The sequence below is a fragment of the Dendrobates tinctorius genome, unplaced genomic scaffold (assembly GCF_039654945.1).
Source record: "Dendrobates tinctorius isolate UK_male_01 unplaced genomic scaffold, ASM3965494v1 ptg000079l, whole genome shotgun sequence".
NCBI lineage: Eukaryota > Metazoa > Chordata > Amphibia > Anura > Dendrobatidae > Dendrobates > Dendrobates tinctorius.
Genome location: NW_027361747.1, coordinates 3,331,663 through 3,350,387, shown reverse-complemented (window position 1 = coordinate 3,350,387; position 18,725 = coordinate 3,331,663). Strand labels below are relative to the sequence as shown.

The window sequence follows — 18,725 nt, the reverse complement described above, 5'->3', positions numbered from 1 at the left end:
ATTTATTGATTTTTTTTAATGCAGCTCTAATACTTATGCATGCATGGTAGGACTCTGGTCATTGGTCTCTCTAGCCTACATGCTCTGAAATGAAAGCGTCAAACCCTACAGATATGTAGAGATGCTGGAAAGTCATTTTAACCCTAACTTTTCCCTACATGGGAGAGTCTGCAAATTTTCCTCCTATCTCATATATGCCATTCACGTCCATCATAATTTGCCAACTGAATAACTTTTGTTTACAAGTTTAAATGCTATTATTATTTTGATTCCATACAAGAAAAATGTGAAGACCCAATGGACCAATTTATTCTTTTTGCTGTCAAATTCTACCTCTTTATTACTCTCTGGAAATACATTTTGTGATTGTAAGCAGTAGAGGAGGAAATAAAAATTCAATGATCGAAGTGTGAAGCTGTTATATATCCCAAAGAAACCAATTATTAAATGGTTTAAATACCGATAGAAATCCAATATTCCAGTTAAACATTTGTTGTTGATTCAGTCAAAATGTAAAGTAAATCTTTGTTGAAACAAAGCTGCCGATTTACTAAAAGGAAACGTTAAGCGGCATGTATCAGATTGCACAATACAAATTGCATACCTTATTAAATAGATCTCCTAGACTTGTTGAAACTGGTGTGTGCATTTTGAAAATTCATGTCTGGAGGTAAGGTGTAAATCCTTGTAAAAGTTTTCCTACCTAATAATAAAATAAATCTTTTAAGAGTCCAGCTTAAGCATCAAAAATGCTCAGTGTATTATGATTATACAGCAATTATTACATACATTTTCAAAGTAAATATACCAGCCTCTTCAGTCTAAACGATCTTTTTAATAATGTATGCAGCCAACCTGCACTCCTGGTATTACTTTCAATAACGGAGTCCAATTCAAGAGAGGCTATCAGTGCGGTTTATTCTCTATGAATAGTCGTACTTCTTCAGGATAAATACAGTTCTGTTTGTCTCCTAGAGCTGTCCCTCCTGAGTTATCTCAGCTGTTCTGAGTTTTCCACCCCCTCTGGTATAAATACTCACCTCTTAGCTTGAGTAGTTGAGTGATAGCTTGCTATAACCTGGCGTGAAGCTGGAGGGTTGAGCTGTGTGAAGAGAGATCATCTAGGAGTCATCTCTGGAGATATCTGTTTGGAAGTTTTTTTGATTATCTTCCTTTACCCTATCTCCTGTTTAGTTTCCTCACCTTATCTGTCACCGGGATTCCGCGATAGAAAGGGGCCAGAAGATCCCAGCGTCTGGTTACACAAACTCGTCTACTGATTAGAACTGCGGCACCATCCTATTAAACAGTGCAGGCTTTCCTTGCTCTGTCATTGCAAAAGTTAATCTGTAAAGGGCCTAAAGTTAAGGATTATACATTTCCTTTGTCTTGGCAAAAAACTATATATATATTAGTCATTTTTTTTTTCATTTAAAAAATGACACAAAGTGAAATAGGCCGATGCAAGAGTTTGGGCACCATTAGAGATTTGTGTGCTCAGATAACTTTGACCAAGGTTTCGGATAATAATTAGCATTTTAGGGTTATGGCTTGTTCACTATCATTGTTAGAAAAAGTCAGGTGACAAATTTCCCAGCTTTATAAAAACCCAGCCTTCTCTAACCTTGTGCCAAAAAACAGCAGCCATGGATTTTTCTAAGCAGTGGCCTACCACTCTAAAAATGAAAATGGTGGAGGCTCACAAAGCAGGAGAAAGCTGTAAAAAGATAGCAAAGCATTTTCACGTTGCCCTTTCCTCAGTTCTAAATGTAAATCATAAATTGCAGTTAACAGCGACAATGGAGGTCAGAAAAAGGTCTGGAAGATTAAGCAAAATTTCAGTGAGATCTGCTTGTAGGATTGCTGAGAGGCAAATCAGAACCCCTGCTTGACTGCAAAAGACCTTCAGAAAAATTTAGCAGACCCTGGAGATGTGGTACATTGTCCTATTGTTCAGAGACACAAGCACAAATATGGCCTTCATGGAAGAGTCATCAGAAGAAAACCTCTCCTGCATCTTCAACATAAAATTCAGTGTCAGCAGTATGCAAAAGAGGGGGAGGATCAATCATGCTATGGGGTTGCATTGCTGCCAATTGCACTGGGAACATTTCATGGGTAGGGGGAAGATTGGATGCAATGAAATTTCAACAAAATTTTGATGTAAGCATAACACCATCTGTAAAAAAGCTGACTTTGAAAAGAGGATGGCTTCTACAAATGGATAATGATCCTAAATACATATTAAAATCCACAATAAACTACCTTAAAAGGAGCAAGTTGAAGGTTTTACAATGGTCCTCACAGTCCCAAGATCTGAACATTATTGAAAATCTGTGGCTATACCTCAAAATAGCAGTACATGCAAGACGACCCAGGAATCTCACAGAGCTGGAGGAGTTTTCCAAGGAAGAATGGGTGAAAATCCCTAAAATAAAAGCTGAAAGACTCTTGTCTGGCTGCAAAAAGCGTTTACAAGCTGTGATTATTTCAAAAGGGGGTGCTACTAGATACTAACCATGCAGGGTGCCCAAACTTTTGCATTGATCCATTTTCCTATTTGTAATTTTTAAAATGTTAAAGATGTGTGTGTATGTATGTGTACCATATTTTTTGGATTATAAGACGCACTTTTTTCACACAAATTTGGGGGGAAAATGGGGGTGTCTTATAATTCGGATATACCTTACCGGCCGTGGTGGAGCAGGGTCCCAGGGTCGCGGCTGGAGGAGGAAAGAGTGGAGCATTGCTGCAGGCCGGGATGGGGGGTGTTCCAATGTGTGGCTTGCTGCTGCGGGTGTCTCCGGTGCTGCTGCGGGTGTCTCCGGTGCTGCTGCGGGTGTCGGATGCTGCTGTGGGTGTCTGATGCTGCTGCATTTTGTGAAAGGCCAGAGCCCCTGCTGTCCCATCGTTTCCTATGCGGTTGACTCCGGGAAAATGGCTGTCAGGGGCGGTGCATGCGCAGAAGGAGATCTCAGCACCAAGATCTCGGGAGACACCTGCAGCACCAGACACCCGCAGCGGTGCACCGCACATCCGAACACCCCCTCATGCCAACCTGCAGCCTGCAGCAACGCTCCAATCTTGCCTCCTCTAGAAGCGACCCTGGGGCCCGGCTTCACCTCAGCCACCACCCCCCCGGTAAGCAATAAGATGCATGTATTATAAGAAGCACAATCATTTTATTAAAATAAAGTATTTTTTTCCTCAAAATTTGAGGTGCGTCTTATAATCTGAAAAATATGTTAATATTTCAGAATTATTTGGTTAGGGATAACTTATTTTATACATTTGTATTCAGCAGAATCATTTGAAGCACATACTGCGGCACTAACTAAAACTACTGAAACCTCATAAGGAAAGCAATAGCTCCAAACAATAAAGAGAAAATCAATACATAAAGTTGTTCTCCTTTTGCATTTTCATTAAAAAAAAAAACAAACAATTTCGCATTCAGTCTAAAATGTTGCTTTTGTCTGCAGGCAGGAAAGATCCATTTTGGCTATGTGTACACAATGAGTATTCTTAGCTGTGTGGGAATTCACGCTTTGTTAAATCTGATGAGCATCACAGGTGTCTCTCATGGATGTGTTGCCAGTGTCTTAGGTTACTGCCTTCTGCCTATGGTGATACTTTCTTGCTTTGCCATTTTGTTTTCTCTACGGTAAGTAACAATGTTATATATACAGTATAGGAAATAAGCTCATTATTGTTATATTCTTTTGTTTGTTCATATTTTCCTTTTAAGATTTGTAGTAAATATCTAAAAAATAGATAATTTTTTTTAACCCATTCCAAACGAATCAATAATAATATAAAATATGGACCTCAATATCAAGGTATAGGTCTAGAAAATCATGAATAACTACTATGTAAAATCTAATTCAATGCACAAGTAAGGATGATTATGGTGGTTGTTTGGACAATGAATCCCTGATCGCAATGTCCCTAGTGTTTACATACCTATAGGCAAGTGTTCAATATACTGCAGCGCTACCACTGGGGAAATAAAGAAGTGCACAATTTATGTTGAATTTAATAGGTTATATGGGTCCTGCAGAGATAAACTCTCCGCTCTCTGGTTTTGCAAAATAAATGAGATTTCTGGTCAGGGACCCCCTTAATTGGTTGAAGGATCTTACTACTGTGGAGTTGTTTTGTTTGTGTGTGTAAAGGTAAGATTAGACTTTGCGGGATTGGTAGCAGAGGTTTATAAAATTCTTTTAAAAGGTAATGGGGCATTAAACACATCACACAGCACAAAAACAACAAATGGCAAATTAGAAATTAGCAGGCAAAGCCCAAACACCAACACAATTTGCATTTAAAGTGTTCGGGAAAAAATACTTATGTTATTCGACACCTTACCCAGAAATTGCGGATGCCTCTCTATATGGGTTATGGACATATAGTGTACACATAGCCAAAGCATGTTGTGACTGCGTATAATTGCCATACTGTATGGCACCCTAACAATTGAGCCGCCATACATTCTAAGGATAGGTGTATATGGCGTCCTTTAGACCCAATCGCAGTGTTTTCCTAGGTAGAGGAGCCACAGGAAAATGCTGGCAGTCATCCTCCTGAAGTGGTTACGCTGGTGGCTCTCCCATAATTTTTTTTGCAGTGGTCGAGTCACCGGTGTCTTATGCTCTAAACCAGTGGTTCCCAAACTCCAGTCCTCGCGGACCCCAACAGGTCATGTTTTCGGGATTTCCATAGTGTTACACATGTGAGAGAATTCCGGATGCCTTGATGATACTTCCATCACCTGTGAAATACTAAGGAAATCCTGAAAACATGACCTGTTGGGGTCCACGAGGACTGGAGTTTGGGAACCACTGCTCTAAACTGTAAAGTATATAGAGCAGGTGGCTCTGGTCGAAAGCCACCCGAAGAATAAGCATGTCACATCTTCTAAGCACCTTAGCGATTCCAAACCTTGTCGCAGTTAAAAGAAGTGACATAAAATGGAACCTGTGCACTGCAGTGCCATTTTGACATCGCTGTGCATTATGATACTTTTTTTCTGGCACTTTTTAAGCACTTTTTCAGGGAAAATCAGCCTAAAAATATACCAAGTGAAGGTTTTCTTTAGCAGATCCGCACCAAATTCCTCGTCAAAAACAATATTACAAAATATTTTTGAAAAAGAAAAAACCACAAATTGTAACTACTTCATCTCGGTAGTTGAATGTATGTCAGCTGGAACAATTGTGGCCTTGATATGGGGTGGGGGAGCATTTCAAGTCTTGACCTGCCATGTATCACTGCTCCATGTGAAAAGTAATTGAGAAACATTCAGATTTGTGAGGGTCTCAATGTTTTCTGCATTATACAGTAAATAGTATATGTTATCATTTTGGGTTTTAGAGAAATTTTGGGCTTTAGAGAAATTACCTAAAGGGGGTTTTACACTAAGCGATATCGCTAGCAATATCGCTAAAACGTCACTGGTTTTGTGACGTTATAGCGATATCGCTAGCGATATCGCTATGTGTGATACTTGCCAACGACCGGCTTCCCCGCTGTCCATCGCTGATCGCGCGAGAATGTCCGGCTCCATTTCTCGTCGGGCGCTTCCTGCTGAGACTTCCTGCTGTGACGACGAGCGACGCGTGGACGCGGGCGGGAGGACGTCAGGATCGCTGTGTGTGAAAGGTGAGTATCATGCGCTGTGTCGCTGCTGCATCGCTGTGAGATCTTTCTGTATGAAAGCTCACTAGCGATCATTTAGCGATGCACCAGCGATCCTGACCGGGTCGGATCGCTGGTCGGATCGCTGGTGCATCGCTAAATGTAAAAGGGCCTTAAGTATCTTCTTCGGAAACAGTTACATCAAAGAAGTTAACATAATGGATCACTTTTCCTTATCTGGGTATCCATATGTTCTGTAGAAACAGAAGTGATTCTGATAAATAAAAAGTCATGTATCATTATGACAAAGCTATCCCATCAAACTAAGGATTGCTGCTTGTATCATTTGTCCCAATTTCACATCCCGTGAAGTTGATAGAATTGTCAGGTGCAACCTTTTCATTGGAAGTGACAAAAAATGTGACTGATTTATGTTCTGTTGGCTGCCAGCCTAACACGTGAAGCAGACGGTTACAGAAAATGGTTGGAGAGTGATATGAATCGGTTGGCCCATTACTGAAAGAATATGTTATTGCTTTTCAGTCCAAAAAGCTCTAAACCACATTTGTACGCCGGAACAGAAATTAACCCACTTCATTTTCCATTTATCTTTTTACATGAAATAGTATTATGTATTGATGTAAGGTATCACTGGACATCTGTGGGTTTAAAGTACCACTCCAGTGATTTTATTTTTCTTAATTTGCCCTTTTCTTAGGTATTATGCATCATGAAAGTGGTAACATATTCAGCAGTTGCTGCCTTCTCTCGGCTTGAGTGGCGCTCCAGTCCTCCATCACCACGTGACCCATCTGTCACCTGCTGGATCTGCGTGTGTATCAGCGGTTACCCTCTAAATGTAAATCTATGAGACTCAGAAGAAGGTCCGGTGGTCTCGTCTCGTTCTGAGGTCTGGTAGCATCATTATGAGGTCCTCTGGTCTCGTTCTGAGGTCCTCTGGTCTCGTTCTGAGGTCCGGTGGCCTTATTCTGAGGTCCTCTGGCTTTGTTCTGAGGTCCGGAGGCCTCATTCTGAGGTCCTGTGGACACGTTCTGAGGTCCGGTGGCCTCGTTCTGAGTATAATAGACTTTTATAAAGAAAATTTAGAAAGTGACCAACTTTGCTCCACCCGGCAACCGTTGTGTGACTCAGCAGCTCACAAATGCAGCCACATGATGTAGAAACCAATCAGAGCACCGCTGAAGTTGGGAGAAAACTTTGACCTGTGAGTATTTTGCTACCTTCATGACACTGACATTAATGATGACTAACAGGGGCAAATATGAAAAAAATCACTTTAGTGATACTTTAAGGATGACATCTCAGTTATTGTCCCCTTTATAGGCATTTTGAAAGGGTGTAGAACTTACAAAGAGAATTCAACTTTGTCTTTTTGATCACCAGTTATACATAGATAGGTGAAATGAATAACATACTATGATTTTTTAATAAAATCAAGGAAAACTTGTATCTCTTAATTAGTGCAGAGGGACATGTGAAAAAATGAAAGTGCCTACAGTCATACTTACTGTACTCTTAAAGGGGAGACAGTAGGCAGTAGGTTTCCCATTCAGTGTGTAATGGTGATATTGATTCCTTTTTCCCCTGTGTATAATGATAAATGTAAGGTTATACACATGGTAAGAAGGAATCAGTATTACCATTACACACTGAACTGGAAACCACTGGGTAAATCAGACATGGAGAAGGACTTGGGGATCATAGTTAATGATAAACTTACCTGGAGCAGTCAGTGCCAGTCAGCGGCTGCCAAGGCAAACAGGATCATGAGGTGCGTTAAAAGATGTCTGGATACACATGATGAGAGCATTATACTGCCTCTGTACAAATCCCTGGTCAGACCACACATGGAGTACTGTGTACAGTTTTGGGCACCGGTGCTCAGGAAGGATATAATGGAACTAGAGTAAGTACAAAGGAGGGCAACAAAAATAATAAAGGGGGATGGGAACTACAATACCCAGAGAGATTAGCAAAATTAGGATTATTTAGTCTAGACAAAAGACAAATGAGGGGTGATCTAATAACCATGTATATGTATATAAGGGGACAGTACAAATATCTCTCTGAGGATTTGTTTATACCAAGGAAGGTGATGGTAGCAAGGGAGCATTCTCTGTGTCTAGAGGAGTATTCTTTACTGTTAGAGCAGTGAGAATCTGGAATGCCTTGCCTGAGGAGGTGGTGACGGTGAACTCTTCCTGGAGCATAACAATATTGTATCTTATAGTTATTAGGTTCTTTAGAAGGAAGTAGATCTGGGGATTTATTCTGACGGAGTATAGGCTGAACTGGATGGACAAATGTCTTTTTTCGGCCTTGCTAACCATGTTACTAAGTTATTTTCAGCTCCTGCTCTGCTGTACCAATTGTCAGTGCTCTGTGCTCCAATCCTCTCGTGCAGAGAGGATTGGAGCACAGCTGAGGATGAGTAGTAGAAATTAATTTCTCCATCTCCTTCACTGCTGACGTCGGTGTATATCTCACCACACTCAGGTGATATTTGAGTGCTGTATATTTTATCGCATAGCACTCGGCCATATTGAATGGTAGTGTGCTCTGGCCTTATAGAGACAGTAAGCAGCACTATATGCTACTATATCATTTAGATAGTACTTCCTATTGTCTCTATATCACTTATAGAGACATTAGGCAGTACTATCTGACTATATCACTTGTAGTTTTGTAGATTGTAGTTAGGTGAGTTGTCACAACTGTAGAGAGAGACTGGAAGAGATGTGAGGGAATGGGGTCGGTTGTGCATGTAGTTGTCCTAGAAGAAGAGAGGAGCCTGGAGACTTCTTCTGTGATGGGATCAAATAGAGAGTGAGCCAGGGGAAATGCAGGGAGGGATGGGAGTCACAGCACTTGGTGGCTGGGAGAGGATTTCCTGACAGATGTTATCTATTTTCTCTATAAAGTGGGAGGCCAGGTCATCAGCACGAATATCTGTGATAGGGGCTTGTGCTTTTGTCCTTAGAAGGGAGTGAAAGGTGTCAAAAAGTTTCTTGGGGTTGTTGGCTAGTGAGGAGATAAGGGTGGTGAAGTAGGTCTGTTTGGCGAGGTGAAGGGAAGAGTTATAGGTTCTTAACAAAAATTTGAAGTGGATGAAGTCTACTGGTGTGATGGTTTTCCTCCATAAGCGTTCAGCACTCCTAGAGCATCGCTGGAGAAGTTGAGATGTGAGCCAGGGCTGTTTTACTCTGTAACTGGAGGTTTTGAGGGTGAGGGGAGCTACTTGGTCCAGAGTGCTTCTGATCAAGTGTCATTGTAGTGATGTATAGCCAGTTCAGGACAAGAAAAAGAAGAGATTGGGGACAGTGAGTGTAGGGAGTCTGCAAGTGTATGAGTGTTAATGGCTTGTAGATTTCTGACTGTGAGGTAAGTAGGAGTGAGCTGGGGTGGGCGAGGAATTGTGAGCATGAAGGAGAGAATGTTGTGGTCAGAGAGGGAAAGCGGTGAGTTATTTAGGTAGGACTATATCAATTATAGAGACAGTAGGCAGTATTTTATGTGACTATATCTTTTTTAGAGACTGTAGGCATTACTATCTGTGCTTACATTATTTATAAATAGTCAAAATTGAGACTTCACAGTGGTTGAAACCTTGAGGGGTGTTATTTGTCATTTAGCCATTAAAAGGTATGCGAGAAAAGGAGGCAGTATCATCCAGGCCTTCGCAAAATTTCAGGACAAAGATTTGATTGATGTGGAACAAGATTCTGTGACCTTCACCAAATAAATAGAAGTCCCCCAGATGAATGCTCTGACCCTTCAGGTGAGATTGGCTTTTTGGAGTTTTAGCAAAGCCACATCTATTAGGTGATATTAGTAGAGTTGAGCTGAGCCAATCTCATTGCGTTGGGTAGAGCAATCATCAAGTGCTTCTGCTCTGTTGCTTCCATAATTGCTGGAAGTCTCAATACCTGGATTTCTACCGATCACAACTTCTAACATGTAAAAAATAAGTTCTGAATCACAGGGATGATGAACAGCAGAAGCAGGTCAAATGGACACCAGGGATCATAAACAGGGTCTCTGAGCATACACTTATTACATAACTATAGAGCCAGCTGAAGTTTAAAAAGCCATTGAAAAACCAAATATCAAAACAACGCTAGTAATTTTTTGGTCAGGTGATAATTAGCAGTTTAGCTAATAGGGTATATGGGCTAGAGTTGTACTCACTGTTCAGCCCCTTTACGTGTATTTGTGTTTCTCACATAATAATGAATACACCCCAATGATTCTCATGTGGCAGGAGACTTCACACAAATTACCATATATACTCATGTGTAAGTCGAGTTTGTCAGCACATTTTTTTGTGCTGAAAATGCCCCCTTTTGGCTAATACACGAGTCATTGTCCCAGAAGCCGGAGGGAGAATGGTGGAGCAGCGGGTCACAGGAGGCAGGAGCCGGCGGCTGCGGCTGTAACTGTGCCCACTGCTAAAGAGAAATGAATATTCACTGCACTGGCAATGAATATTTATTTCTTTAATAACACACGCAGTTACAGCCAGAGCCGCTAGCTCCTGCCTCCTGTGACCCACTGCTCCCCCTCCCCCACCAGCTTCCAGCAGCTGTAAAAAAAAACAAAAAAAACTCCTACTTACCTTCCCTGTGTGCCCTTGCAGCATCTTGTTGTTTCAGCATCCAGCAGCTCCTGCGGCCAGGTGATCATGTGTCCCGGCTGAGTGGAGAGAGGTGAATATTCATTACCTTAATGAGCGGGATCATGTGATCGCTCGGCCGCAGGAGCTGCTGGAAGCCGGAACAATAAGATGCTGCAAGGGTGCGCAGGGAAGGTAAGTAGAAGGTTTTTTATGCTTTTCTCATGAGCGGCCATGCATTAAAGGATAGGGATGAGGAACCATTCATACCAAGACAGGGATGAGGAGCTATGTATACCAAGACAGGGATGAGGAGCCATGCATACCAAGACAGGAATGAGGAGCCATGCATACCAAGACAGGGATGAGGAGCCATGCATACCAAGACAGGGATGAGGAGCCATGCATACCAAGAAAGGGATGAGGAGCCATGCATACCAAGACAGGGATGAGGAGCCATGCAGACCAAGACAGGGGTGAGGAACCATGCAGACAAGGACGGGGATAATAAGGAGCCATGCATACCATGTCAGGGATGAAGAGCCAAGCATACAATAATAGGGATGAGGGGACAATGCATGCCTGGCTTATACTTGAGTCAATACGTGTTCCCAGTTTTTCATGGCCAAATGATGTGCCTCGGCTTATACTGTGGTCGGCTTGTATTCAAGTATATACGGTATATTGGAAAATTATATTGGAAAATTACATTGCTAGAATAGTTTTAACTTTCTGAAACATAATCACTAAATTACTAATAAAAACTATTAAATCTCTCCTAAATGTCCTTGAGTAGAAGAAGTTGAGCTCCTTTTGAGGGAGTAATTTTGCACCTTGCTATAGGTCAGAGGTGTAGCAATTGTGCTTCATCTGAACCTACTGATGGAATTGATTATTATTAATCAATAAGGGGTTAAACTTATTCTTTATATACTGTGTTCTTGAGATTTGTAATTTACTCCTTTTTTGATTATATTGAGAATGAATGACTAAGGACAAGTTTCTCTTCCCCTTCCTCCAGTTCTGTTAGTGACAAAAAATGGAAAGGGGGACACAACGCTAAATGATGGGACCTAGTTGTAGCCGTTGTGTCGCTGTCCGTGATCAGTACAAGCACCAGAAGTGTTGCGGTAACATATCATAATGTACACCGGGTGTCTGTTAGAGTGAGATATATTGTTTTACATCGTAAAGGAGGACACAGCAGTACAAGAAGCGATGAGTGACCACAACATTGAAGAATAATCAAAGACAACAGCTGGAATAAGAAGCAGATTATCCATTAAAGTGCAGAAAAGATCAGACCCGGCAGCCTTAGCAGGGAACACCATCTGTCCTGCTAAACAAGGTTTGAGGATAAAATATTTTCTAAATGCAAGATGACAAGAAGTCTTGTAATTCCAAGTTCATGAAGGGACGGCCCAGGCTGCTGTCTGTCTGGAGTCAGGGCGCAGGATATGGAGGGGATGTATCCACTTCAATAGTCTGGATTAAAAAAAGAAACTCAATATAATTATCTATCCTTGTATGGAGTTTGTATGTGTCACAACGGATATATCAGTACTATGCAGCTGTATTTTCACAGACATATGTGAGTGCATATCTGGAGAAATTTGTGCCCGGGGCCGTCAGCTGTGTCACCGCTGCCGTATGTCTGCTAGATGTGACCGTGCTCATCTGTAACTGTGCCAAGACAAATCCAGGAGAGCACGCTGCAGATAACATGCATATTGTACATTTGTGTAATTGTTAGCTAGCACTACCTGTTTTATTGCATTGCTATGCTGCAATGCTGTTCACAAACCTACAAGCATCCTGCGCTGTATTTTCGGGACTTTTAGGGTATGTGCGCACGTTGTGGATTTGCTTTTGTAAAATTCTGAGCGGATTCTTCCTCTCTTGGCCCAAAACGCAGTTGAAAACCGCGTGTTTTTTAAGCAGTTTTGATGCAGATTTTCATGCGGTTTTCTCTGCGGATTTGCACACTAAATAAAGACATATTATTTAACAAAAAAAAGAATTGTGATGTCATTTCCTTGTCCAATCTCTTCTTTTTCATTCTTCATTGAATACCATAATATCATTACATACCATATTCAAATATAATGTTTACACACAGAACAAATATAAGTGAATATATATATATATATATATATATATATATATATATACATACATACATACATATACACTGCTCAAAAAAATAAAGGGAACACTTAAACAACAGAATATAACTCCAACTAAATCAAACTTCTGTGAAATCAATCTGTCCACTTAGGAAACAACGCTGATTGACAATCAATTTCACATGTTGTTGTGCAAATGGAATAGACAACAGATGGAAATTATTGGCAATTATCAAGACACCCTCAATAAAGGAGTGGTTCTGCAGATGGGGACCACAGACCACATCTCAGTACCAATGCTTTCTGGCTGATGTTTTGGTCACTTTTGAATGCTGATTGTGCTTTCACATTTGTGGTAGTGAGATGGACTCTACAACCTACACAAGTGGCTCAGGTAGTGCAGCTCATCCAGGATGGCACATCAATGCGAGCTGTGGCAAGAAGGTTTGCTGTGTCTGTCAGCGTAGTGTCCAGAGGCTGGAGGCGCTACCAGGTGACAGGCCAGTACACCAGGAGATGTGGAGGGGGCCATAAGAGGGCAACAACCCAGCAGCAGGACCGCTACCTCCGTCTTTGTGCAAGGGGGAACAGGAGCACTGCCGGAGCCCTGCAAAATTACCTCCAGCAGGCCACAAATGTGCATGTGTCTGTGCAAACGGTTAGAAACCGACTCCATGAGGATGGTCTGAGGGCCTGACATCCACAGATGGGGGTTGTGCTCACAGCCCAACGTGCTGCACGCTTGGCATTTGCCACAGAACACCAGGATTGGCAAATTCACCACTGGCGCCCTGTACTCTTCACAGATGAAAGCAGGTTCACACTGAACACATGTGACAGACGTGACAGAGTCTGGAGACGCTGTGGAGAGCGATTTGCTACCTGCAACATCCTTCAGCATGACCGGTTTGACAGTGGTCAGTAATGCTTTGGGGTCGAATTTCTTTGGAGGGCCGCATGGTGTTGGGCTGTGAGCACAACACCATGCGGCCCACCATGGGTATATTTACATGTTTATGTGCAATGTGTTTATACATGTATATGTGCAGTATGTGTATATACACGTGTATGTGTAACGTGTGTGTGATGACATTGTTGACACGATTATAGTTGCATAAATGTTGATTTTTTGTTGAAGAATAAATATAGATTGTAATTCACGGAAAAAATAAGACATATCCTGAAAATAAGCCATAACCCATCTTTCGGAGCAAAGAAGGACTGTCTTAACAGTGTATATATAACGTTGCTGCTGATGGCCCTGCATGGTGTCCCCTTCCCTTTCCATTCAGGGATGCCGGCTTACTCACTGCCCCAGCCCCGTGGCATGATCCCCTGCTTCCTTGTATTTCCTGCTTTCAATGTTTGCGCGCCGTAGTCCAGTAATATGCTTAGTACACCAGTGTCCGCTTCCTAGTTCTTAAAGGAGCAGAGTGCATTATGCTAAATGCTCTCAGCAAGTTGCTGAGAAGCATAAAGCATAAGTAATACACCTGCAAGATGGCTCCCAGCCAATGGCTGGGAGGCATCTTGTTTAAAAAAAACTCCCTCTCCCCTAGGGAGTCGCCAAGCAACTTAGTGAATCATTAGTTAGTAAGGTGTACTGCTAGTGAGTTGTGAGGTCCGCTGGTTCCAGTGTGGCCAGTCCTGTGTCCTTAATCTGGTCCTTGTGTGATCAGTAGAGATGAGCGACTTTGCCTTTTTTAGGGTCGAGTCGGGTTTCATGAACTCCGACTTTCTCAAAAGTCGAGTCAAACAAAATCGGCCGACTATAGGGAAAATTCGTGAAAAGTCGTGAAACACGAAACCCAATGCAAGTCAATGGGGAGAAAAGTCGGCAGTGAGTGGAGGACTGTAAGCACACCTGGCATGAATTTTAAACCTAGAGGCGGCGAAATCTCTCTCTCTCTTCTCTCTCTCCCTCTCCTACTCACACTCCAGCTACGCTCCCGCTACGCTACTCTGCTTCTCTCATTGGCTGAAAAAAGTCACGTGCAAGCATTCGGCGAAACTCGACTTTGGCGCTTGGGTCGCCGACCGCATGGCCGACTTCACACTGTGGTCGGGTTTCGTTTCATGAATCCCGACTTTGGCGAAAGTCGGCGACTTTTGAATCTGACCGACCTGTTTCGCTCAACTATCCTTAGTTCCCTAGTCCCGGTGTGGCCAGTACTATGGCCATGTCCTCTGGTCCCATAGCGGCCAGGGCCTGAACCTTGTCACCTGTTACTGGAGCGGCCAGTGCCTGAGCCTCATCCCCTTGTCCCAAAGCGGCCAGTGCTGAAACGTTGTCCCCTCGTCTTGGAGGAGCCACTGCCTGAACCTTGTCCCCTGTCCCTGGAGCAGTCAAAGTTTGAACCTCGTGTCCTGGTCCTGGGGCGGCCAGTACCTGAACCCTGTCCGTGGTCTCGGAGTTGCCAATGCCTGGACACTGTCCTCTGGTCCTGGAGTGGCCAACGCCTGAACATTGTCCCCTGGTCCCAGCACGGCAAGTCCTATTCCTGAAGTCCCCTGTTTCAAGTGCGTCAAGTGCATGAACACTATTTCCCGGTCCATGAGTGGCCAAACCATGATACTGAATCCTAGAATAGCATGTCTGAACTAAACCCTAAAGTAGTGTCAGGGTACCTGACCCCTGGGGGTAGCAGCTTCAGTACCGGGTTTTGCCGAGGAGTGGTACCTGGTGGCTACCTACTGCACAAGCCTGACCTAACCGCTAGAAGCTCCAGTGAACACTAAGGTAGCCGCTAAGTTATGCCCCTTCCTGGGTAGGTCCGGCCCCGTGGCACAGTGGATCCACAAATCCACATGTGTCATGACTGGGCATAAGACTGTTCAGCCCAGCCATGACCGCAACAATATATATACCGTTAAGACAGGTATATATATATATATACCAAGTTATTCTATCCTAGTAGATTTACAGTCATTAATACATTTGCAGTGTTATGTCACCATTTCTTTCTTGGGGTAGCAGGCCACTCGTCTTCTGTCTGAATGCTTCGCCCATCCAGAATACTCGTCTCCTAAATGTTTCTGCTGTTGATTACAAGGATGGTCAGAAAATTCATGTTTGCAATATTCTTAGTTGTTCTATATATCGCAATACCACAGTATTGCAGTATATAGAAAAAAATGATTGTCTCCTAGGATTACCAAGGTGGCAAGGACAGGAAATTCATCAGCACACCGTGATTGTGTGGCAATAGAGGAGTCGATGGCCCAAATTGTGTGCTACCAGGATCGCACCACTTATATATGCTGTTATCAGATACTAACAGTAGCATTTATTTAACTGCTGCAATCTAAACTCTAGTCAATGCTTTTAAAAATTGTTGCTGGCTTAGTCGTTGCCCACTGTGTGTTGTGCAGGCTCAGCTCCTGAGCTCGATCCATACACCGGCACTCAAAGTATGATATACCTAAATGTCACATTTTGGGAAGGGGTGAAAAGAGCTGTGTAATTAGAATCATAGAATGGTAGAGCTCAAAGCAGGATTCACTACTAAATCATCCCAGATAGATGTCTGTCCAGCCTCTGTTTGAAGATTTCCATTGAAGGAGAATTCACCACTGTAATGCCGCTGTGTTTGTACTCTATTTAACCAGCTTTACTCTACATATCTCTGCTTTAACCCTTTGCTCTTTTTCCCATAATGAGCTGGAGTGCTGTTGTCAGTTACCTGTATGGATGCTGCTCAGTTCCCGATTCCGCTGCGTAGCCATACATACGTGAGTGTCTCCGCTGTGCTGCATGACCACCCGCATGTGTGGTCCCTGGCTGCCTCTGTGGAAGCTACCTGCGGGTTGCAAGATCCTCTGCAGTTGGGCATGACTTACCACTTGTGTTCAGGCTTGCAGCCGCTGCCAGGTTTCCTTTGCTATGCTGATTTGTTTCTGGCTGAGCTTAAGGTGCGCGTGGCCACATCTCCCCTGCTTTTATGTGGAATGGGTGTGTGCTTGAATTGCTGTTCCCAGCCTATCGCTGTGGGGGAGCTCCTATATAAAGTTCCCCTGCCCTGTGGGGCGTTGCCTGAGCTTCGCATTATGTTTCTGAGTCTTGCCATGTATGTTTGGTGTTCAGCTCCTGTCGTGCCTGCGTTCAGTTCTAGGAAAGCTGATGCCTGTTTTTCCGCCTGCTCTGGGGGCTGAGTACCCAGATCCTTTTCTATTCTGTCTGTTATCAGCTTTGGGACAGCTGATGTCTGAGTTCCTGGACTTGTCCTGTCTATGTGTTGGTACCAAAGCCCTTGTCCTGATTCCTGCTGTGTGTTGTTCCTGAAGTCCTTCAGTGTCTTGAATCCAGTGACTGTGACTTTTTGCTAACTGACTTTCTGTGAACAAACCTGGGTTCATCTTTGAAGTTGGAGTCCAGTGTTCCTGCTGAGTTTCTACTACGCTGTACTCTGCTTGTTATTCGATGTAATCCCCGGCCGACTCCAATCCAACCCGGCGGTGCTTGCACCTGACCGCTTGAGTTCCTTTTTAGGTCACTGCCAGATGTCTGGAGCCTGATGACTGTGGCCTCTTGTCAGGAGCCTGATGACCGCAGCCTGATGTCCGGTGTCTGACGACCCTTCCCAGATGTCTGGTGCCTGACGTCCTCCGCCAGATGTCCGGATCCTATCCTTCGCTGCCTGATGCCCGGAGCCTGCCGATCGCTGACAGATATCCGGAGCCTGATGACTGCAGCCTCATGTCCGGAGCCTGATGACTGCAGCCTCATGTCCGGAGCCTGATGTCCACGGCCTGATGTCCGGTGCCTGTTGATCATTGCCAGATGTCCGGAGTCCGATGCCAATGTTCTGATGTTTTATCTGAGATCCGAGTTCTGATGTCTTGATGTCTGCCTTGTGCCTGATGTTCAGATGTTCTATCTGAGATCTGATATCCTGACGTCCGCCTTGTGCCCTGATGTCCTGATGTTCAGATGTTCTACCTGAGACCTGGTGTCCTGATGTCCGCCGTGTGCCCTGATATCCAGATGTCCTGCCTGAGACCTGATGTCCGGCTTGTGTCCGAGTCCTGATGTCCTGATGTCCGGCTTGTGCCCTGATGTCCTGATGTCCGGCTTGTGCTCTGATGCCCTGATGTCTGGCTTCTGCCCTGATGTCCAGCTCATGCCCTGATGTCCTGATATCCTACCTGAATCCTGATGTCCTGCCGATGTCCTGATGTCCTGCCTGTGTCCTGATGTCCTGCCTGTGTCCTGATGTCTCCTGCCTGAGTCCAGATGTCCCGTCTGTGTTCTGATGTCCAGCCTGTGTCCAGATGTCCAGTCTGTGGTCTTGAGTTGGTCCCGTTCGTGTTCCTGGATGGATTCCTCCTCCATGGTTCTCGGGAGTCTCCAGCTCTGTTTCCCGGTTACAGTTTTGCCAGTGAGCCCAGGATCTGACCAGTTGATGCCCGCTGCTGTAGTCCCAACGTTCCTGGACCTGTGCTATCCATGTCTTGCTTATGTTCTGACATCCTGCTGGTTCCCTGGGGTCTTACCCATGATGGCTCCTTCCATTGTCAGAAGACTGTCTGAGGTTGGTGTCTGATATTCTCCTGCTGTGCCTGTGCTACACCTGAGGCCTGAGAGAGAGGCCATCCTGGTATGCCTGTGCCAGTCAACCCTGGACTGCATCAACCCGTGATGACCCTAGCCATCGTCTGAAGTCTGCCCGAGGTCAGTGTCTGATGTTCTCCTGCTGTGCCTGTGGCTCTCCTGTGGGCCAAGAGAGGTCCTCCTAGGATGCCCATGCCAGAAGTCCCTGGACTGCGTCAACCAGTGATGACCTCCTGCTTGATCTGTCAACCTGAGGTACTTATCCTTCTTGATGTGCGTAATCGAGAACCTGGTGTCTGGATGTCTTTTTTCTTCATTTAAGTAAACTTTATGTTTCTTCATACCTGAAGTTGTGCAGTGCCTTTTAGTTCTGCTTATGGCCATCTTGTTCACTAGTTCAGCTGCCACGGACCTCGGTCGCTACCCCAGTGGGTCCACATTCCACGATCACATGGGACGCATACCCCGTCGTCGTTATGGTTCAGCGACGTGGGAGTGTTCGCTGGTAAGCCACGCTGCATCCGCGATCGTAACAACCACCTCTCGTGTCAGCATGTTCCACTCATTGATCACCCTCACTGTCAAAAAGTTTTTCTAATATCTAATCTGTCTCCTCCCTTTTAGTTTCATCCCATTGCCTCTAGTCTTTCCTTGTGCAAATGAAAATAAAGATGATCCTTCTACAATGTGACAGCCCTTGTAGACAGCTATTAAGTCTCCTCTCAGACTTCTATTTTGCAAGCTAAACATTTCCAAATTCTGTAACCGTTCCTCATTT

The 18,725-nt window shown here is 44.0% G+C and overlaps 1 protein-coding gene across 1 annotated transcript in view; it reads left to right on the top strand.

The window, feature by feature from the left end:
- YIPF7 (Yip1 domain family member 7) overlaps nt 1-18,725 on the top strand; it is a 104,889-nt gene that overhangs the window by 39,164 nt on the left and 47,000 nt on the right. Inside the window, exon 3 of the mRNA XM_073583441.1 lies at nt 3,483-3,664. Coding sequence (XP_073439542.1) covers nt 3,483-3,664 — 182 coding nt within the window. The remainder of the gene's footprint in view (nt 1-3,482; nt 3,665-18,725) is intronic.